At 40.6% G+C, this 18,460-nt stretch overlaps 2 protein-coding genes across 2 annotated transcripts in view; both read right to left on the bottom strand.

Annotated features, from left to right (window-relative positions):
• The window catches only part of Grin3a (glutamate ionotropic receptor NMDA type subunit 3A), a 179,141-nt gene that overhangs the window by 27,724 nt on the left and 132,957 nt on the right, over window positions 1–18,460 (bottom strand). The gene's annotated exons all lie outside the window — the stretch shown is intronic.
• On the bottom strand, window positions 1,655–2,287 carry Ppp3r2 (protein phosphatase 3 regulatory subunit B, beta). Its single transcript, XM_046457401.2, has one exon. The coding sequence runs from the start codon at window positions 2,285–2,287 to the stop codon at window positions 1,775–1,777; it is 513 nt and encodes a 170-aa protein (XP_046313357.1). The 3' UTR covers window positions 1,655–1,774.

Below are 18,460 nucleotides of genomic sequence, written 5' to 3'. Positions count from 1 at the left end.
CGGAGGACAGAGCTAGCTCGCAATAAACACCTCTTTGCTGCTTACATCGATCTTGGGTCTCTGGTAGTCTTTGGGGGTCCCGAATTTGAACTTTGCTTATTAAGAAACAAACAACAGCCACCTCATGTCTCCTTTACATACTGATAAGGGAAAGTAGGGAGAAGGCAATTAGTAGCACGAACATATTGTATTCTAGGTGCTTTACACATTTTAAATGGTATATATCCTCATTTTAATTAGGTGGAAAGACATAAGCTAACTTGCTCATGTTCACATAGCTAAGAGACTATGATAACCCAGTTGCAACTGAATTCAAACCCAGTGTGTTTGCATCTTTGATCTATATTACCCTGCAATAGGGTCATGACTCATATCACTATAGGATTGGGAGTGTTTATGATTGTTAATACATTTCTTTAGGACTGCACATGAATTAAAGTGACAGGGACTCCTATTTGTGGTTCTTTAAAGTATAAAAAGTATGTCAGAATGCCTTGTAGATAGTTGTCCTGCCAGTCTATCAAGTCTAGTTGCCAGCTTCTTCAAAATGAAACAATAATAAACTTATCTGAAATGGATTTTCCTTATCCTGAGAGAAATCACCTAAATGGTTTCCTTTGGCTAGGTAAGAGTAAAAAGAGCACATTTCATTTTTTTCTAGCATTTTGGGAGCCTTAGACATCTTAATGGGGAGTGGTCCTCTGTGAGAAAGAAAATTATAGTGAAATAGCAATGTTACAGAAGGAAAAGAGCTTCTTGAGAGGAGTTTTCAGTTTCTCTGCTCTGCCTCAGATCTAATTTTCAAAATCAGCCAGTGCTGCCACCATTCACCTCTGCTTAGAGACTTATTTGCAAATCTCTGCATCTCTCAGTACCAGAAGCAACACTCCTTTGGCATTCCCAGGAGAGTCACTGCAGCCAGAATCTTTACTGACTCTGTCCTGTGGGAAGGCTGACTCTATATCTCTCCCATTTACTCCAACTAAGGTGAGCTGACAGAGTTGAAAGTGAGAGTGCTTTCTTGGAAGGTCCCTGCCTTGTTTGACTAGAAGATCCCTTTTCTGAACTTAATACTGGAGCTGGTAGCCAACATGGAATATCCACTGCCACTGCTGGTTATAGTTGGGCTGGGCACTTGGTGCAGGATTCACATTTTTACATGAGCCCTGGAGGATCCCTACTGGACTCTTTCCCCTGAGTAGATGCATCATGGGGAATGGAGCTGCAGCCTACTATGAGAAGAGATGAATTTTTGTTGCATGGAGAGTAATTGAAAGACGCTCAGTAGGGAGTCCTTGTGGCTACAACAAGAAGTTAACAATCTGTCAAAGGCATCTGAACACTACAAGTGAATGAATGGTTCACCTAACACCCGATAACAAATTGTACAATTTCCTCCTGCATACAAAATCATGAGAAAGGCAGGCTAAGGTATGTATTTTCTTATTTTAAAGTTTTTGACTACAGTTTGGGATCTGAATCAAAACAAAGAAAGAGACATTTATAAAAGACTCTTTTTTTTTTTTTTTTCCTTTTCCCACTTTGATGCTTCATCTTGCTCTTCCCCCATTTGGGGTGATACCCTGAACCACTGAGATAAGAATTAATAACACTGAATTGGTGATGAAGCACATGTTAGAAAATGTAGCTTCCACAAAGAGAAATACTTCTGGGTTAAGTCAGAGAGACAGTTGATGGATGCCTGGAACAGATCTTGTAAGAAAGAAGAAAGCTTTGGGCAAAGTTGTTTGGGCAATGTTCTTTGAAAACAGGCTCACACAGTCACTATCAACTTCTTGTGGACTTCCAGGTCTCTGACTACAGCACTGAATTCCTCAAAGGATAACTTCCCATCGCCGTCCTTATCCATGATGATGATGGTTTTGTCCACGAGCTGCTGTAGCTGCCAGTCCTTGAGGTTGTTCCCCACCATCATCTTCAGCACCTGGAAGAGCTCCCCGTTGGAAATGTAACCATCTTTATCTACGTCGTAGATCCTGAACGCGAACATCAACTTCTGCTCCTCGTCCCCTTTGACGCTGAACTGGGAGGTCCCCCGGATGAATTCCGTGAAGTCCACTTCTCCATTGCCGTCGGTGTCGAAGATGTCGATCACTCGCTTCACCAATGGGTTCTGCTGCAGCTCGGGCAGCGACATGAACTCATTCACACTCAGAGTGCCCGACTTGTCAAAGTCCAGCTTCTTGAAACTCCTGCCCAGCCTTTTAATTTCTTCGGGTTCGAAGTGGCTGCACATCTCCTTTGGGTAACTGGCCTCATTTCCCATTGCGGACGCGGAGTAGCGGCTCGCAGGGTCCGAGGAAGGAGCTGGTGCTGTGGGCGCGCTGGGACCGTTAGGTCTCACTCAGGACAGGCAGGGTCGGGGCTCGTGACTGCCTCGTGGAAACCAGAAAATGGGCAGCGATAGGAGCAGGGCAGAGAAGAGTGGGGGTCGGGGAGGAGAGGAAGAAGGAGAAGAGGGACTTTGGAGGGGGAGAGGAGGGCGCAGCTAGGGGATGCCCAGCAGGCAGATAGATGCATGGAGGGCTGGGCTACCCTACCCCTCTCTTCTATCAAACCTCTTGTAGGTTTCCATTATCAGCCCTATTTCCCTTAAAATCATCTACTCATTTCGTCACTTTTTTTTTCCACTCGGGAAGATAAACCCCAAGTGAGCAGAGGCCATGTCTAGATTATTTCACTGCAGTATCCCCAGCACAGTGCTTAATATACAATGTGTGCTTAATAAATTTATCTTGAATGACTTCAGTGAACAGCATGTCACTCAGGACTCGGTAGGATTTCTTGGGAGGCCTAGTATAGGCATTAAATGAAATGACATGTCTAAATGTTGCTGTTATATAAATTTCCCATAATTCCCAGGGTGGGCATTCTTCTGGACCTTTGTCTGAACATGGGGTTCAGAATTTCTGTAAGAGACCCCACCCAGCTGTCACACAGTTTTCTTATATGGATCATCTATAGGCACTAACACATTCTTGGGAAATACACACAATGCTGCAAAGGGGCATTTTTCAAGAAGACACAGGTCCCAAGAACATAGCCTCTGTTACTCTATTACTTCAATCCATGCTGTCTGGTGCCTAGCAGCTGCTGCACAAAGACACTGGGGACCAGCTGCCATGGACCCTATATGTGTGTTGAGAGTGATAGTGGTCTCTGAACTATCTCACTTCCCTCTCTTTGCTTCCACTAGATTTGTTCTTTTTGTTGAAGATTAATCTTATGGGTTCCCTCATATTCCTTCCTCCTTTAGGAGCAGCAAGCACATCAGTTACTCTAAATACATAAGAAATAAATGTGGTCCAAGAGGAATACAGTTCAAAGGGACTTGGGGGAACCTCAAGCCACTAAATCAAACTGAAGGGGCAAATTCTTCCTTACTTTAAAAAATATGAGCATGTTATATGTTCTGTGGTTCAACTGAAAGATCAGTCTAAAGGTAACCAGGCTGAGACTGGCACAACTAAGCCACTGGATACCTTACCATTAAGTATGGTAATTTTTATTTTCCTTTGTAAAAAAATGATAATCCATTGATTTTTTTTAAATCATCATGAGTATTAACTAACATATATAACAACTAAACAGTGATATCATACTGGGAACATGTTTGGCCCTACTTACTGGCTTGCTTTCCAGTTGCTCAGAGAAATGAACAGGGTACAGTTTGAGTATAAATCTATTGAATTTGCAGTGTTAAAGGGATCACTTTAGATTTTATTTCAAGATGACTAAAATCAGTGTTGTCTCTAAATGCTACCAACATTTAGAGACCAACTGGTTTATTCCTAGAGCATGAAGATTTTTCTGGACTCTGCAGAGAGATACACAGGCCCTACAGCTACGGTTCTGAGAAGTCACAAGCCTCAGGGGCAGCAACAGAACTCTATCTTTGGGTCAAGGTGGTTTAGGGTTTCTACAATTGTGTTATTAGCCCAATCTTCTGTCTTTAATCACAGTGTCATTAAAGATCTTTGGTTTAAAGAGAACCAACTTCTAAGAAGCTTAGCAAAAACATTTTTGGTAAGAATTTCACAAAATTGAAAAAAGAGATAAATGATTCAGTATTAGGAAGGGTGAAGATCCAGTTGGATTTAAGGAACAATTGGAACTAAGGCCACAGGGTTAGTAATATAGTTTGTAAGCACAGAATAAAATTAAAATGTAAGAACTTTTTGTTTGAAATTTATTATACATTTAAACTCATCCACAGAAGAGCATCCAAAGAGACAGGGGACCCTGTGAGACCACATGGGCCGTGTGCTCATATAACTAGTCCTGTAGAGACTTGGGTCCATTTTTCTCTGTATCTCTCATCTTTGCTTCTCTTTGCTTCACTCTCTTCTATGCTGAAGGAGCTTCTACCACATGGCAGAGAACATGACCACTGACAGATTCCAAGTTAAGACCCTGGGGGTTTTATCATTAGAAGATTGATTTTCCCTTGTTCTGGTTAGATGCCTACAAATTTCAGAAACAGGCTTGGATCGGTCTCAATTGGATTGGATTCCCACTCCCCAGTCATCAGACATGGCCTATAGTAGACGGAAACTTGAACCTCTTGGCTGGACCTGGGATCTTGAGTGGGGATCCGGTAAGAAGAGCAAATGCCAAAGAAGTATCTGTTCTTCCTTATAAAAAGAGGTGATGGTGAGCAGACGGTACAATAGCTGGACATTAGATATGACCACTAGTGCTGACTCCATAGGACAGAAGAGTCATTTTGTGTGAAGAACTCCCTCAATTTGACCAATTGATAGGGCTACAGGATTTGCTGTAGCTACAGGCCTCCACTTGCTAATGAATTTCTGCCAGGTTCAACTAAATAAACTTGCTATTTATCCCCCAAATCCTTTCACCTTTGTGTAGGTTAAATCAGTATCTCACTTGCAGACGCTGCGCCTAGTTTTATACACTGGGTTGAAACACATTAGTAGGTTGGGAAGTTAATTTTGTGGGTTGCAACCAATGTTAAAAAAATAGAAAGGGAGATAATTGAGAAAATATTAGTAAGGGGAAATTCATTTCTCTGAGTAAACATTACTTAACAAAACTGTTCATTTAGTTATATTGATATGTAATTATATAAATCTAAATAGAATATATTTATAAAATATATTATAAAACAAAGCTAAATAGAATATATATTCTATAAATAGAATATATGTATATATGACATAAACATACCAGGTTATTCTGGTTTTGCAACAGGATGGATATATATATATATATGATTATTTTTGCCATGGATTATGGTAAATGATAAAAGCAGCCTGTCAGATACCACAGAACTCAGAGTCTGAACATCTTTGTTATAGGCTTATGCTGTGAGAATAATTCAAACTGAAGAACATTTATTCCTATTTTATTCTGATGTCAGCCTGTGGGGAATAAAGTTGATGAAATTTGAAACAATAATCTATAGCAATACTGTCCAATAGAAGCATAATGTTAGTCATCTATATAATTTAAATGTTTTTAGTAACTACATTAAAAAGCAAAAAATGAGGACTGGTTATGTGGCTCAGGCAGTAGCACACTCGCCTGGCATGCGCGGAGTGCTGGGTTTGATCCTCAGCACCACATAAAAATAAAATAAAAGATGTTGTGTCCACCGAAAACTAAAAAATAAATATTAAAAAAAATTCTCTCTCTTAAAAAAATGAAATTAATTTATATTAATATAAATATATTAATAAATAATTTAATAACATCTTTTATTTAATAACATTTAAATTATATTAATGTTTTACATTTTTCAACATGTAATCAATATTATGATTTATCAATGAATTATTTTACCCAATTTTTGTTTTGCTAAATGTTGATTTTATACTTCTAGCATTTTGAGTGCTCGTTAGCTCTCATATTGAATAGGATAGACTGAGGCAGTTAAGGGAAAAAGAAAGATTTGGAAGCAAAAATATTTGATGATTAAATTCCAGCTAACTGAATTAATAAGATCTGAGAGAAGCATTATAGGGTGAAAAGTATTTAGAACAGGATAACCCAACATCAAATTTTAATTGTCCACCTAATAGTAAGATGTTGAACTAGTTGCTTGACATTGGTTTTCCCATACAAAAAAATGGGGCTACTGCATACTTTGTATAGTCTTACAAGGATTTAAGCAGAGATTAACCAATGTGATGCATTATTGTCATTGCATTAGTCACCATTTGTAAAATGGTGATAATAACTATATCTGCTCTATCCACTGCACAAGCTTTTGGTCATCATGACCAAAATACCTGACAAAACTTAAGGAAAAGTTTACTAGGTTTATGGGTTCATTCCATGGTTGGCCAACTCTATTGCTCTAGGCCTAAGGTGAGGCAAAACGTCATGGTGGAAGGATATGGCAGAGGAGCATTACCCAGCTCATGACAGCCAGGAAGCAGAGGGAGAGAGGACCCAGGGAGATAGATATATAAATATAAAAATATCATTATATATATAATATAGTGACCCCAGTGACCTATTTCCTGTAGCCATGCTCTACCTACCTATATTTACCACCTATATTTACCACTCATAGTCCATTCAAATTATTAATCTATCAAATGGATTAATCCACTGACAAGGTTATAGCTCTCATAATATTTCACCTCTCAACATTGCTGCATTGCCTAACATATGAGCTTTTCAGGAGACATCTTTTTGGATCCAAACCCCAACGGTCATTGTTCATGTTGCTAACTTTATTATAATTTGCCATGCTAGCAAAGATGAGGTCTTAAAGCTAGAGTACCTGGCAGTTCCAGGCACATAAGTATAGGTCTGTCATTTTAACATTCCTTAGATATCAGTTACAGTCTGCTGCATATGACTTTTAAGTGCTTTACCAGCATCAATTTTAGCTCCTCCATTCAGAACTCTTTCAGGACTGATCACAGACTTCCCATTGCAGGATTGAGGACCACAGAATGACCATCACTGACCCATCAGACACTTACAGATTTCTTTCTTTCTTTGCCCTGAGGAATTCCCTGATGGTCTTTTTGAGAAAGGCACCACTGATATGGACACTCTTCCTAAGCTCTATTCCTCTGTGTGAGTCCCCAATTTGGAGGCAACAATGGGGTGGCAGAGAGAGTTCAGGAGTTAAATGGTATAGCTCCAGTCTCACTTCTGCCTCTTATTAGCTGTGAGGCCAGAGTAGCCATCATTATGCCAGCCCCAGTGTCCTCATTTGTAAAATGGTGATAATAACTATACCTGCTTTGTCTACTGCACAAGATTATTGTGAGAGGCAGACAGATAAGGTAATGTATATAGGTGTTTTATAGGCGTAGAAACTTGTCATAAGTATTAACTTATTTAATAAATGAACAGGCAATACTGGCAAGATGGTGCCACTTCAATGACTCCGATGTGCAGGAAGAATCATTTATTCCCATGGTGTTGAGAGCCACAGCCTAAGGGGCCTCAGCAAACTTCCAGCTGCCAGCAAACTTCCAGCTGCCAGCTGATGATTGGCTCACAGCGGCCCCAGCAAACTTCTAGCTGCCAACTGATTGGCTCCTCTGCGGTGACGCTCATTGGGCTGTTTCCCCGCCCTTTCAGACCACGGAGCTGCTCATTGGGGGACTTTTTTGGCTCCGCCCATGCGACCCAGCCAATCGGCCTCAAGAGCAGGAGGAGGTGGGGAGGTTGAGAGGCCTGTGGGAAACCAGTGGTGGCAGTTGGGCTCTGAGGGTTTTTCCTGAGGAGCTGTGTGGTGTGGTGTGTGTTCTAAAAATAAAGTTCGTTTCTTTTGACAAGTGGCTCCTGAATTGTGCCCAGCCAGACTGCAGCACCATGGAGTAGAGCATGTAACATTATGTGGGAACTGGAGATTTAGTTCACATGAAGTTGAGTTCCCCATTGTTCTGCATTTCATAAACTTTACGATTCTGCATTATCATGCCACCCAATGCCGTGGTTTAAGTTTCCTCTAGGCATTATTCTTAGGCATTTCCATTTCCATGGAAAAACACTATTTGTTACTCTTTCTGTTTATCACTGTGGAGTGATGTGAATCGCAGGGCATTCACTGTGGTAAGTAATTTAAAAGGGTAGGCCGATGATTTGGAAGAAACCAGAAGCCTGATGGCAATTCGGTTTCAGCAAGTTTTCATTTCTTTGCTTCAAGGGTTTTCAGATTAAGAACTATGAAATGGTCACATGCAAAAATAACTGATATCGGAAAATACAACTGATGGAAATGGAAATGATGAGACCTGAGGCTCGTGTCCAGCTTCCTCTTCCATGTCCGACAGGAGAATGAGTTTCTGAGTCACACGTTCATTCTAGAAGCTTTACAGGAGATCTGGAGCCTCAGCTGGAAGCTCTCCCCTCCTTACGGTAGTTCCTGTCACCATATTTAACATCTCATGGTACTGACATCGGCCACAACCACGAGTGTAAACTGTTTCCAAACATGAGGTTTCCCGTCTTCAAGGCAGGAATGCTATCATGTTCACAGTGTTACTGTAGGTGTATGTGAGATAGTATCTAAGAAAAAAGATTTATTTATTTAAGATGCCTCTTAAAATAGTGCTAGCACGCTCTAGGTACTCAATGTTTTATATCCTGTCTCCTTTTCTCTTTTCTACTTCTTTTTTTCTTCTTTTCTCTCTTCCTCTTTTTTTCTTCATTTGCTTTCTCAACAAATATTTATTGAGCATCTCCTAGGTGAGAGGGATACAATAGTCGCCTTTGCTGTCTCTGTTTTATGGAACTTAGAGTTTCAGAAAGAAGACACTAACCAAATGATCATATTTGTAGACATCAAGATGCACTACCTGTGTTGAGTGCTACAGATGACAGGGATGTGGTGCTAGGAGAACTTGCACAGCAGGAAACCTTTATTGGCGAAGTGATGATCAAGCTAAAATCTCAAGGAGTAGACAAAGTCAACCAGGTTTTCTGGGAAGGGATGAGTATTCCAGACAGAAGAAACTCCATATGCAAAGGCACTGGGGCAGGAAGAGCGAAACAGGGACTTCAAGGTGGCCAGTGTGGGCAGGAAGGTCAAGGGAGTGGATGGTTAGACATTCTCCTGAACTGCAGAAAGGACAGAATGAATTATTTCTTATAGGACATCATTTAGGCAACCATGTAAAGCACTGAGGGTATTCAGAGATGATCCCTGCTCAGAAAGCTGACTGACTCCTGAGTGAATTAAAGCATAAGAGAATTACAACACAAGATAAAAAATGAAAGATGTCCTCCAAGAGGACAAGAGGTCAGGGCAAAGAGCTTCAAGAACTCAAAGAATTTAGAAATTACTTTTGTGGGGGAATACTTGGAGGAAGCGTTTGTTTTTTTTAAAGTTTTTATTTTCAGTAAGTGTTTGATCCAGATGGAGACGAGGTGGACTAGTACTACAATCGCAGAAGTGAAAAAATGGATGTGGGCCAAGTGTTTTAATGAGCCGAGTATCAGGTGTGCTGGAACAAACCAGATTGTGGAGGGTGTTGACTATTTGGCTAAGACATCTGTTTTCTATTTGGCAGGGAAAGCACAGGTTCTAAACAGAATAATATTCTAGAAAATCCACCTGGCACTGTGAAGGGTGGATGGAGCAGGGTGAGGGACTGGCAGCTGTGAGAACAGAGGAGCAAAATGACAACCAGGCGTGTGTCTGGAAACCTAGGGCCTCTGCGAGGGGTGGAGGCCCTGGAGGGGACAGGCTGTTCTCTAACATTATGTGGGAGCTCTGAAGCCTCAAATCTAGGAACATGCTCCTTCTGCAACCTGTAAGGCAGTCCTTCTTTACATCCTCCTAGTTCTCAGGGGATTGCTGGGAATCTTTGGCATTCTATGGTGCTGTAGTTTGGGTCTTGAATGTCTCCCAAATGCCCAAGTGTTAAGGGCTTGGTCCCCAGCTCAGAGCTATTGCGAGGAGGTGGAACTTTTAGAAGACTTAGTGGGAGGTCTTCAGAACATTGAAGGTGTGCTCTTGAAGGGGACGGTGGCACCAGAACTCCTTCCTCTCCTTTGCATCTCTGCTGCGGTGTAGAGTAGTTTGGCCTCTCCCACGTGTGCTCCCTGCCACGATGGGCTGGCTGCCTTGCCACGAGCACAGCAGCAGGAACCACTGACCATGGTCTGAAGCCTCCAAAACTGCGAGCTAAAATAAATTGTTTCCTCTTAATAAGTTGATTATCTTAGGTATTTTCTTACAGTAACAGAAAGCTGACCAATACACTTGGCCTGCAGCTGCCTAAATCCATTCTCTGCTTTTGTCATCACACAGCATTCTCCCTGTGTGTCTCTATTTTTGCTCGGTATTTGTTTTCTTATCAGAACACCAGTCAGAGTGGATTTTACAGTAGGCCCCACCCTACTGTAAAATATGTGAATCTCAACTAATCACATCTGCAATGACTCTACATCCAAAACCAGGCCATTAGGTGCTGGGGGTTAGGATCTTAGGATCTCAGCATATGTTTTGTAGGAACGTAATGCAATCCATAGCAGTAGTCTTGGATTTTTATAAGCTAGGATAGGGAGAGGAGGCAAACGTGAGTCTCCAAAGGGAAGTCCCTTCTACTGTAAGGGCTCCAGGCTCCTCCAGGATGCTGCCTTTTCATTCAGCACCTGCTGAAATTCCAGCAACTCCTACCATCACTGCATGGGGAGGAAGTCTCCATAGAAGCCTTGGGGAAAAAGTTGGGGCAATTTCTCACATTCTTGTATTTGGTTAATGCCATTTGTGAGAAACAAAAAAAGAAGGCTTTTGTGATATTCTGCAACATCTCTCTTCAGTGCCACTAGATGGCAGTCTTCACCCATTTCCTTGCCTTCTCTGTTTATTTCAAGCAGGACTCTTCAGAGCCTGGAGGCAACTACTTTGCACAGGGAATGGAGATCAGGGAAGAATTCCTTTTCATGAGACCCCCCACAGTGTTTGGAAGTCTGAAAAAATGGAAGGAAGACTCTCTCACAATAGTTCTAATCAGTTTGAGAACTGTTATACCTTCTAGTAGCATAGTAAATATTCTGGTTTTGTAAATATTCATGAGTTCATTGGATTTAACTAGGAGAGAAGCAAGAACTACTCACAGTATGTGGTCTTGGATGTAATTTATGCCCAAGCATCTCTTGTACGTAAAAGAGGAGACCCTTATTCCATGAGATCTGTTTACTTGCTCATTAGCAAAGTTAAAGGGGATACTGACTGGATTAATCTTTCCTTGTATCTGAATTCAAACTTCTGTCATTTATAATAATCAGAGAGCAACAGAGAAGTAGCCCTAATTTTGTAATATGGGGTGAGGGGAAGAAAGACTGGAGAATTGTAGGTTTCTGGCCTTCCCACTTAGCAACACAGCTATGGAATACACTGACAACACTTAGAGACAATAGCTACTTTTGTTTCTTTAAAGATCAGCTTAAGGTGCTGCCTAATAGTTTGTATAAACACGTTTTCCCACTCAAACCTAGATGCTGCATTGGAAGAAAGAAAAAAAAAAACGTACTATAAATCTAGTCAACCTAGCACTTTGCAAAGTAGAAAATTCCAGAATCATGCATTTCTCAACTACTCATCAAAAAAGTCTTTGGTTCTGTAACATATATAAGAAATAAGCAAAAATTTATGTTCAAATGATAAGATGCTTGTAATGAAGAGGTGCTCCTACATTTTTGGAGATGGGTCCAAGAGGAAAATTTGAAGGTGCAGCAACCATAGTATCTCATGGATTGTTATTATTCACCAAATATGTTTTTCTTCTTTGTCTATTGTTCTATATTCAGGGAAGGAGGGAAGAACATTTATTATGCCAGGTGTTTTTCATAAACTATTTCATTAAATCAACTGCACACTTGTGAGCAGATCCTATTATCTCTGGTTTCTAGGAGAAGGTCTGAAATGTGGGAAGTCGCATGGCTTGCAGAGACACAGTGGAGCGCTGGATTTGACCTTGCTATGTCTGCTTCCTGAGCTGAAGTTCTTTGTAATTCCAGGTTGCCTTCCACATGAAGACTAGAAAAGATGCCCCAGCCCTTGAGAAGGTTGTAGGGAGGTTAAAAGCCTATAATTCACTTGTGGGTCTAGCTGTGGCTGTGTAACAAGTGGGCCAAGGGTGGTGACCACCTTTGATTTTAGAATCCCTGAGGCTCTCATGATCTGGTGCGGTGTCTTTGGAGGGCAGGGTTAAATTGTGTTTCTTATCATTTCATGTCTCGTTCTTTGGCTTGCTCATACTTTGCCTGGAGGGTTCTTCTCCCTACTGGGGGTTGCCTCCTCCAGGAAGCCCACTGTTTCCTTCTTGCTTTTCCATGAGTGAATCGTGACCTTGTTTGTGTCACTGGTCTACTTTGTATCTTGTGTCTTCCCCTGTTGCTGCCCCTGTGGTGGTGTGGAATAGGGTCTGCTCACGAGTCTGTCTCTGCCTGCCTGTGACTCTGTATGAACCTCTGCATTGTCTGCACCTGGCACTGGACCGGGTACACAGGAGTTCAACACGTGTTTGCTGGTGGATGGATGGATGAACAAATGAATGCATGAGTTTGTTCTGTTGGCAGAGTAGAGGAAGGTGAGGCCTTCCCGAGACTGTTTTCCTTTATTCATCCCAATTCTAGTCTACATCATAAAAAGATACACGTACAACTTTGTGCTCCTTTGGGTTTCCAGAAAGTACTGTCTGGACAGGTTCCAGCTGACCTTATGCTTGGCTTAAATATTAAACTTAATTACTTAGGCTATTCCAAGGGAAGCACTCAGCTGTCAAGGTGGCTCCCGACATACACGGGTTTTCAATTTAAAGCAATCTACAGTCATTAACTCTCCTTGCCTCGCCATAACTTTCATCAGGTTGAATAGCAGACAGTGACATTTTAAATTGAATAGGGAAGGGGTAGAGATGAGAGGGGCAGCAGGGTGTTGAGATGTGACCTAGTTGTCAAGAGCAGAAGAGACTGTTAAAATTCGCCCCTCTCCCAATGCCCTAATCATTCCCTTTGGGTTTTAAATATGAATTAAAGATGAACTAGATGGAAGATGGGCACTAAAGCTTCTTGATGGAACTTGTGTGATCCCCTTTGGCTTTCCATGTACAGTTAATTAACCCTCTCCCCTTAGGTCTCCCTAAAAGATTAGCAGAGGGGAAATGGATATGCTATGAGAAAACTACAGTTTTTCTTGGCAAACAAGTATTGATACATCAGGTATGCATTTTGGGTGGTAAAATCTGGGGCAATGGTGAGGGGGTGGAGAGGCCAGATTGGAAGCCAGTCAGTCCACTGTCCCTGTCCTCCTTTACTGAGTCCCTATCTTTGGTTAGATAGGATAGGATTCCTTTAAAGAAAACTACTTGAGAATAACCACACATCCCTTTGCTGGCTGTGGGCTTTTTAATTAAGGCAAGGAAACAAGTTTAGAGACATTAAGTGATTTGCCACAGGTCATGCAACTGGATCATGGAAGAATTGAGACAAATTTGCTAACTACCATCCATTCAGCACCTACTAGGTGTCAGACGCTTATGTACATTATCTGTATTCCCTTATTCCAAGCCAGAAACACAGAATATCATCTCCATTTTGCAAAGTAAGGAACACAGAGAGGCTAAGTAATTTGAGCTCATGACATTTTGATGTGGTTATTTTGATACCAAGGTTATTTTTACTTTTGCATCTATGCAGTGATCCTAGGTAACAAGCCATTTAGACTTCATCTTTTAAAATCGCCTCATAATAATTTTAACAGATATTGTCACTTCATCCCTGCTCGGCATCCCCTAGGGGGTAAAGTTCAAAGCTGGGGGTCCGGGAGGCTGAAGATAGGAAGGGGCGAGAATGGATGAAAGCTCAGGTTGGTCAGGAACAGGGTGAAATGAAGGATGAGATAAGTTCAGGAATGGGCCCAGTTTCCTGTGGTGCACTTTCCTTGATAAAAGAAACCGAAGTGTGGTGATTTGCTTTTATACAATTTCAAAATAAACTCCTTTTCCCCACCCCATGCAATTAAGGCCTCCAGTTCCTACAAAAGAACTTCATTCCCATGTTCAGCCTCTTGCTCGGCACCTTTTGTTTCCCTCAGTATTGAAACAACCCAAAGAGGCTCCTGGATTCAATCAGAAACCCTGTAACGATGCAATAACATAAACATTAACTTGAGGCTCAGACAGGTTAAGTAATTTCCCCAAGGACTTACAGCTGCCTCCTCATGGTATTGGTAAAGCCAGGGTGGGTCTGACTCCCAAGACCAAGGTCATTCCAGTGAACTTGGTTGTATTTATCTCTTCTTTATGAACAGGGCAAGGCAGTCTCTCTCTCTCTCTGCAGAATGGACCCGTGTCTGAAGGTGAAGGAGCTGCCCATTCTCAGATGGTCAGGCTGTGGACACTTCCCTGAAGCTGGCTCATTCCCCTTTCATTTGCCACAAGGGCTGTGCTGGATATTCTTTTGCCTTCCAGATCCATTCTCCATTTTTCTTCATCCTTCTTCATACCCTGGGAAGTGACTTGATGGACCACATAGACAGGCTCCCTTGATCAAAGGTAGAGGTGGAAGATGGGAGGGTGGTGGAGGATGAGGTAGGATATTTATTCCCTGGTTCTCTCCCACTGAGGTCACCACGGGAGGGCTGTGCACATTATCAAATGGCCGTAGCTCTTAGAAAGCCCTTTCCTTTGTCTCCCAGGTTCTAGGAACCTATCTCTCCATTTTCCCTCTCCGGCATAGGGCATAGGTGAGGTAATGTCTTTCTTAACTTACCCACTCGGGGAGACTGCATTGTTTCTGTTGATTTTCTTAAATCACGGGTTTGCAAATAGTTTTTAAAAAACTCTCCTCTGTCTCTTGGAATATGCTCTCTGTTCCTTGCCAAGACCACTTTTTCTCCTTCCTTCTTAACTAGACCCATTTAGCTAAAAGATGCAATTATTCAACCCATTATTTAAGGGACATTTGCAAAAAGAGAACTCATTGTATGTCTTAATAATACCTTGAAGAAATTTAGGAGCTTGCTCAGCTGTGATTCTCTGTCTTCCTTGCCTGTTTGAGAATAACAGATTACATAAAACTTTTGCCTTGGAGCTCTTAAATTTTAGAAAAAAAATTACATTTTTTTTTTTTTTTTTGCTGAGTCAAAGAGAGATGAAGGGAATTTACAACCTGCCATACATTTTTTCCCAGTAGAATTGATCGACAGTGAGCCCACTGTGGCAGTGTCACAGTTGTGCTGGAAGGACTATTGGGGAATCATTGAGGTCAATTTAAAATTCCTCTCTGAAAATTGCCTAGGTTTGGTCTGCAGAATTGGACGTGCAATTTCCTGGGTGCCTCTGGGGAGCAGACAAAGCCCTGGAATTTTTAAAAAAATGAGTTTATCCTCCAGAGAAACTGCAGCTAGAGTGCTCTGGTGTTGGAAAGAGATGGGAGTGGTGGTGCATAGATCAAGGTCTGCACATGAGCCAAGTATTAATGTCTGCTGGAAATGGTGGAAAAGCATCTTTCACGTTTTAGTACTAGGTGATCATATAATATGTTTATTCGAACTAGGATTTTTTTTTTTTTTTATTACAAGAAGGTGTTGAATTGCTCTGTGGCAACAGACGTGGCAGTACTTGGCAAAATGGAGTGTGAGGTCAGAAATAAATGAAGAAATATCTTCATTTATTTAGAGCACCTGTTGGGAGAGGTACTGTCCAGAGCATCCCTCCTTCTGCTGCACTGTGCTCGGTACCCCTTCTCCTGGACAGAGGCAGAAGAGTGGATGGGAGGGGGAGGGAGGAGGGCCATGTTTGTTAAACTGTGATCTTATTTTCATCTCACAAGAGCCACTAAGAGATGAAGAATTTGAAACAGAGCTGGATAAGTTGATTTTCCTAAGGTAAGCTGGTGCTAGGGGTAGGCTTCAAACATGACTTGTCCGATTTTGAAGTCAATTTCTTTGCACTAACCCAGCCTAGTAGTGCATGCCATTTGAGACAAAAAGAAGGCAGGCAAAGTACTAATAGGCATGCTTTCTTCTTGTGACCTTTTCCAGGAGAAAGCAGAAAAAGCAAACAACAAACAAACAAAAATAGCAGGTGGAGACTCCATGTATTGGTGTGTTGAGCAAAGGAAAATCCAGCAGGCAGAGGCCCTTCATAGAGGAGACTCAGCTGAGCCACTGAGCTGAAGACTGGTTTCATTTAATTGCATCCTATCTTTAGGTCCAGAGAGAATAAGTCTGAGGTTGTGTCTTAGGTCATTCAAGACAAATACGCCAGGTAGTGCACAAGAATATGTGTTACTGCTTAAATGCACACAGGTGAGCATGTGAACATCATTATGAAACTATCATTGCATAGAACAGGATATTCCATAATGCAGACCGCCATATCTGGAAAAAAATACTTCCATGTGTTTTAATTACATTCTCTGAATCTGGGGCTCCTCTCCCATCTCTACATTACACATTGATATTACCAAGCCCTCTTTTACTTGGGTCTCTGAAGTTCTAATTATATGCTCCATTTTCCTCATTGCTACTACTTTCTCCTTTCCAAATTCAGCTGACCTGGGAAGTGGACCCAGGATGTCTTAACAACCAGAATTTGATCTGAAAATGGCCTCTAACCGAGTGCTTCCAGCTGACTACATCAAGAATTCTCCAACTGCTTTCCTTAAAATAAAATAGTGGTTGAAAAAGTGTAAGTGTATTTTGTATGCAACATCTAAACCAGCATCTAAACAAGTGATGGTTTTGATGTTTATTTGTTTCTTTCCTAAAATCTGTCTCTTTTTGGTACACTCTTAATTTGTTTTTGTTTGAAAATGCTGATAAATTTGTATTGCCCTGGACATTTACAGTGAAACTTCATAATCCTTGACATAAGTAACTTCATGGTTATCATATTTGACTGTATGTTCAATATTTTAAAAGCCTTAGTTGATTTAATTTTTACCATAATCCTATTAAGTAGGTATTACATTTCCCCACCACTTTTTTAGATGCTGAGGCTCATAATGGTAAATTAACATGACTTGTAACAGATAACTTGTAGATCTGGGATTCAAATGTAGAACTGTCTCCAAAGATAATACTTTTAACCACTATACTATAATCTAAACTACTAAATATTTGTATTTGAGGTTGATATTGATATTAAGGGAAGCCAGAATCACTATGGGAGGACCCTTGCAGATGATTAAATTCATATTCCTGTATAGATATCTGGAGGTGTGGAATGAGAAAGGAAGCAACTTCCCCAAATCTAGAGTTATTTATTGGGGATTTTTCTTTTCTTTCTTTCTTTTCCTTTCTTTTCTTTTCTTTCTTTCTTTTGTTTTAATGTAGGCACTCACAGCTATAAACTTTTCTCTTAGAACTGCTTTTGCTGTGTCTCAGAGATTTTGGTATGTTGTATTTTTAATATCATTTAATTTAGGAATTTTTAAATTTCTCCTTTAAATTCTTCAGTGGCTTACTCATCATTCAAAAGTATTGTTTAATCACTATGTGTTTGTATAGTTTCTCTTGCTATTGGTTTATGATTTATTTCCATTCCAATCTGATGAAATGCAAGGAATTAGTTCAGCATTTTGGTATTTACTATGATTTGCTTTGTGGCCTAAAATACGATCTTTTGGAGGAAGTTCCATGAGTAGCTGAAAAGAAAGCATATTCAGCTATTGTTGTATAAAATATTCTGTAGATATCTGTTAAGCACACTTGACTTATAGTGTGAATTAACTCTGTAGTATTTTTGTTGATTTTATGTCTGGATGACCTATCAGTGAGAGAAGTGTATTGGAATCACCTAGTATAATTTTATTAGGGCCTATTTGAGCTTTTAAGTTGAGTAGTGTTTGTGTTACATAGTTAGGTGCACTGAGATTTGGGGCATACATATTTAATATTGTTGTTTCTTCTTGTTGGATTTTTCCCTTTACCAATATGTAGTGACCTTCTTTGTCTCTTCTAACTAATTTTGGCTTGGAGTCTGCTTTGTTGGATATGAGAGGAGCTACTCTGCTTGCTTTTGAATTCTGCTTGCATGGAATATCATTTTTCCATCTTTTCATTTTCAGCCTGTGGATGTTTTTACATATGAGGTGTTTCTTTCAGGCAGAATTTTATATATTTCTTTCTTATATATTTGGGGTCTTTTTAAAAAAAATCTAATTTGCCTCTTTTAACTGGAGAACTGGAACCATTTATATTCAGTGTTATTATAGAGAGGCATATATTACTTCCTGTCATTTTGATTTATTTCTAATGTTTGCTTCAATACTGATTCTCATTTGCTTGTCTACTCTTCTAATGAGATTTATTCTTTCCAGAGCTCTCTTAGTTGTTTTATCCTCTTCTCTGTATAGGATCCCTTTAAATATCTTCTGCAATGCTGGACTAGTAGTCATGAATTCCTTTAGTTTATGCTTATCCTGAAAGGTTTTTATTTCTTCTTCAATGTGGAAGTAAGTATAGCTTCTCTGTATATAGCAATATCGATTG

This window comes from Marmota monax, unplaced genomic scaffold (genome assembly GCF_021218885.2).
Source record: "Marmota monax isolate L192 unplaced genomic scaffold, Marmota_monax_Labrador192_F-V1.1 WCK01_AAM20220418_F8-fsc00069, whole genome shotgun sequence".
In the NCBI taxonomy this organism is placed as follows: domain Eukaryota; kingdom Metazoa; phylum Chordata; class Mammalia; order Rodentia; family Sciuridae; genus Marmota; species Marmota monax.
This window is presented reverse-complemented; position numbering and strand designations above follow the sequence as displayed.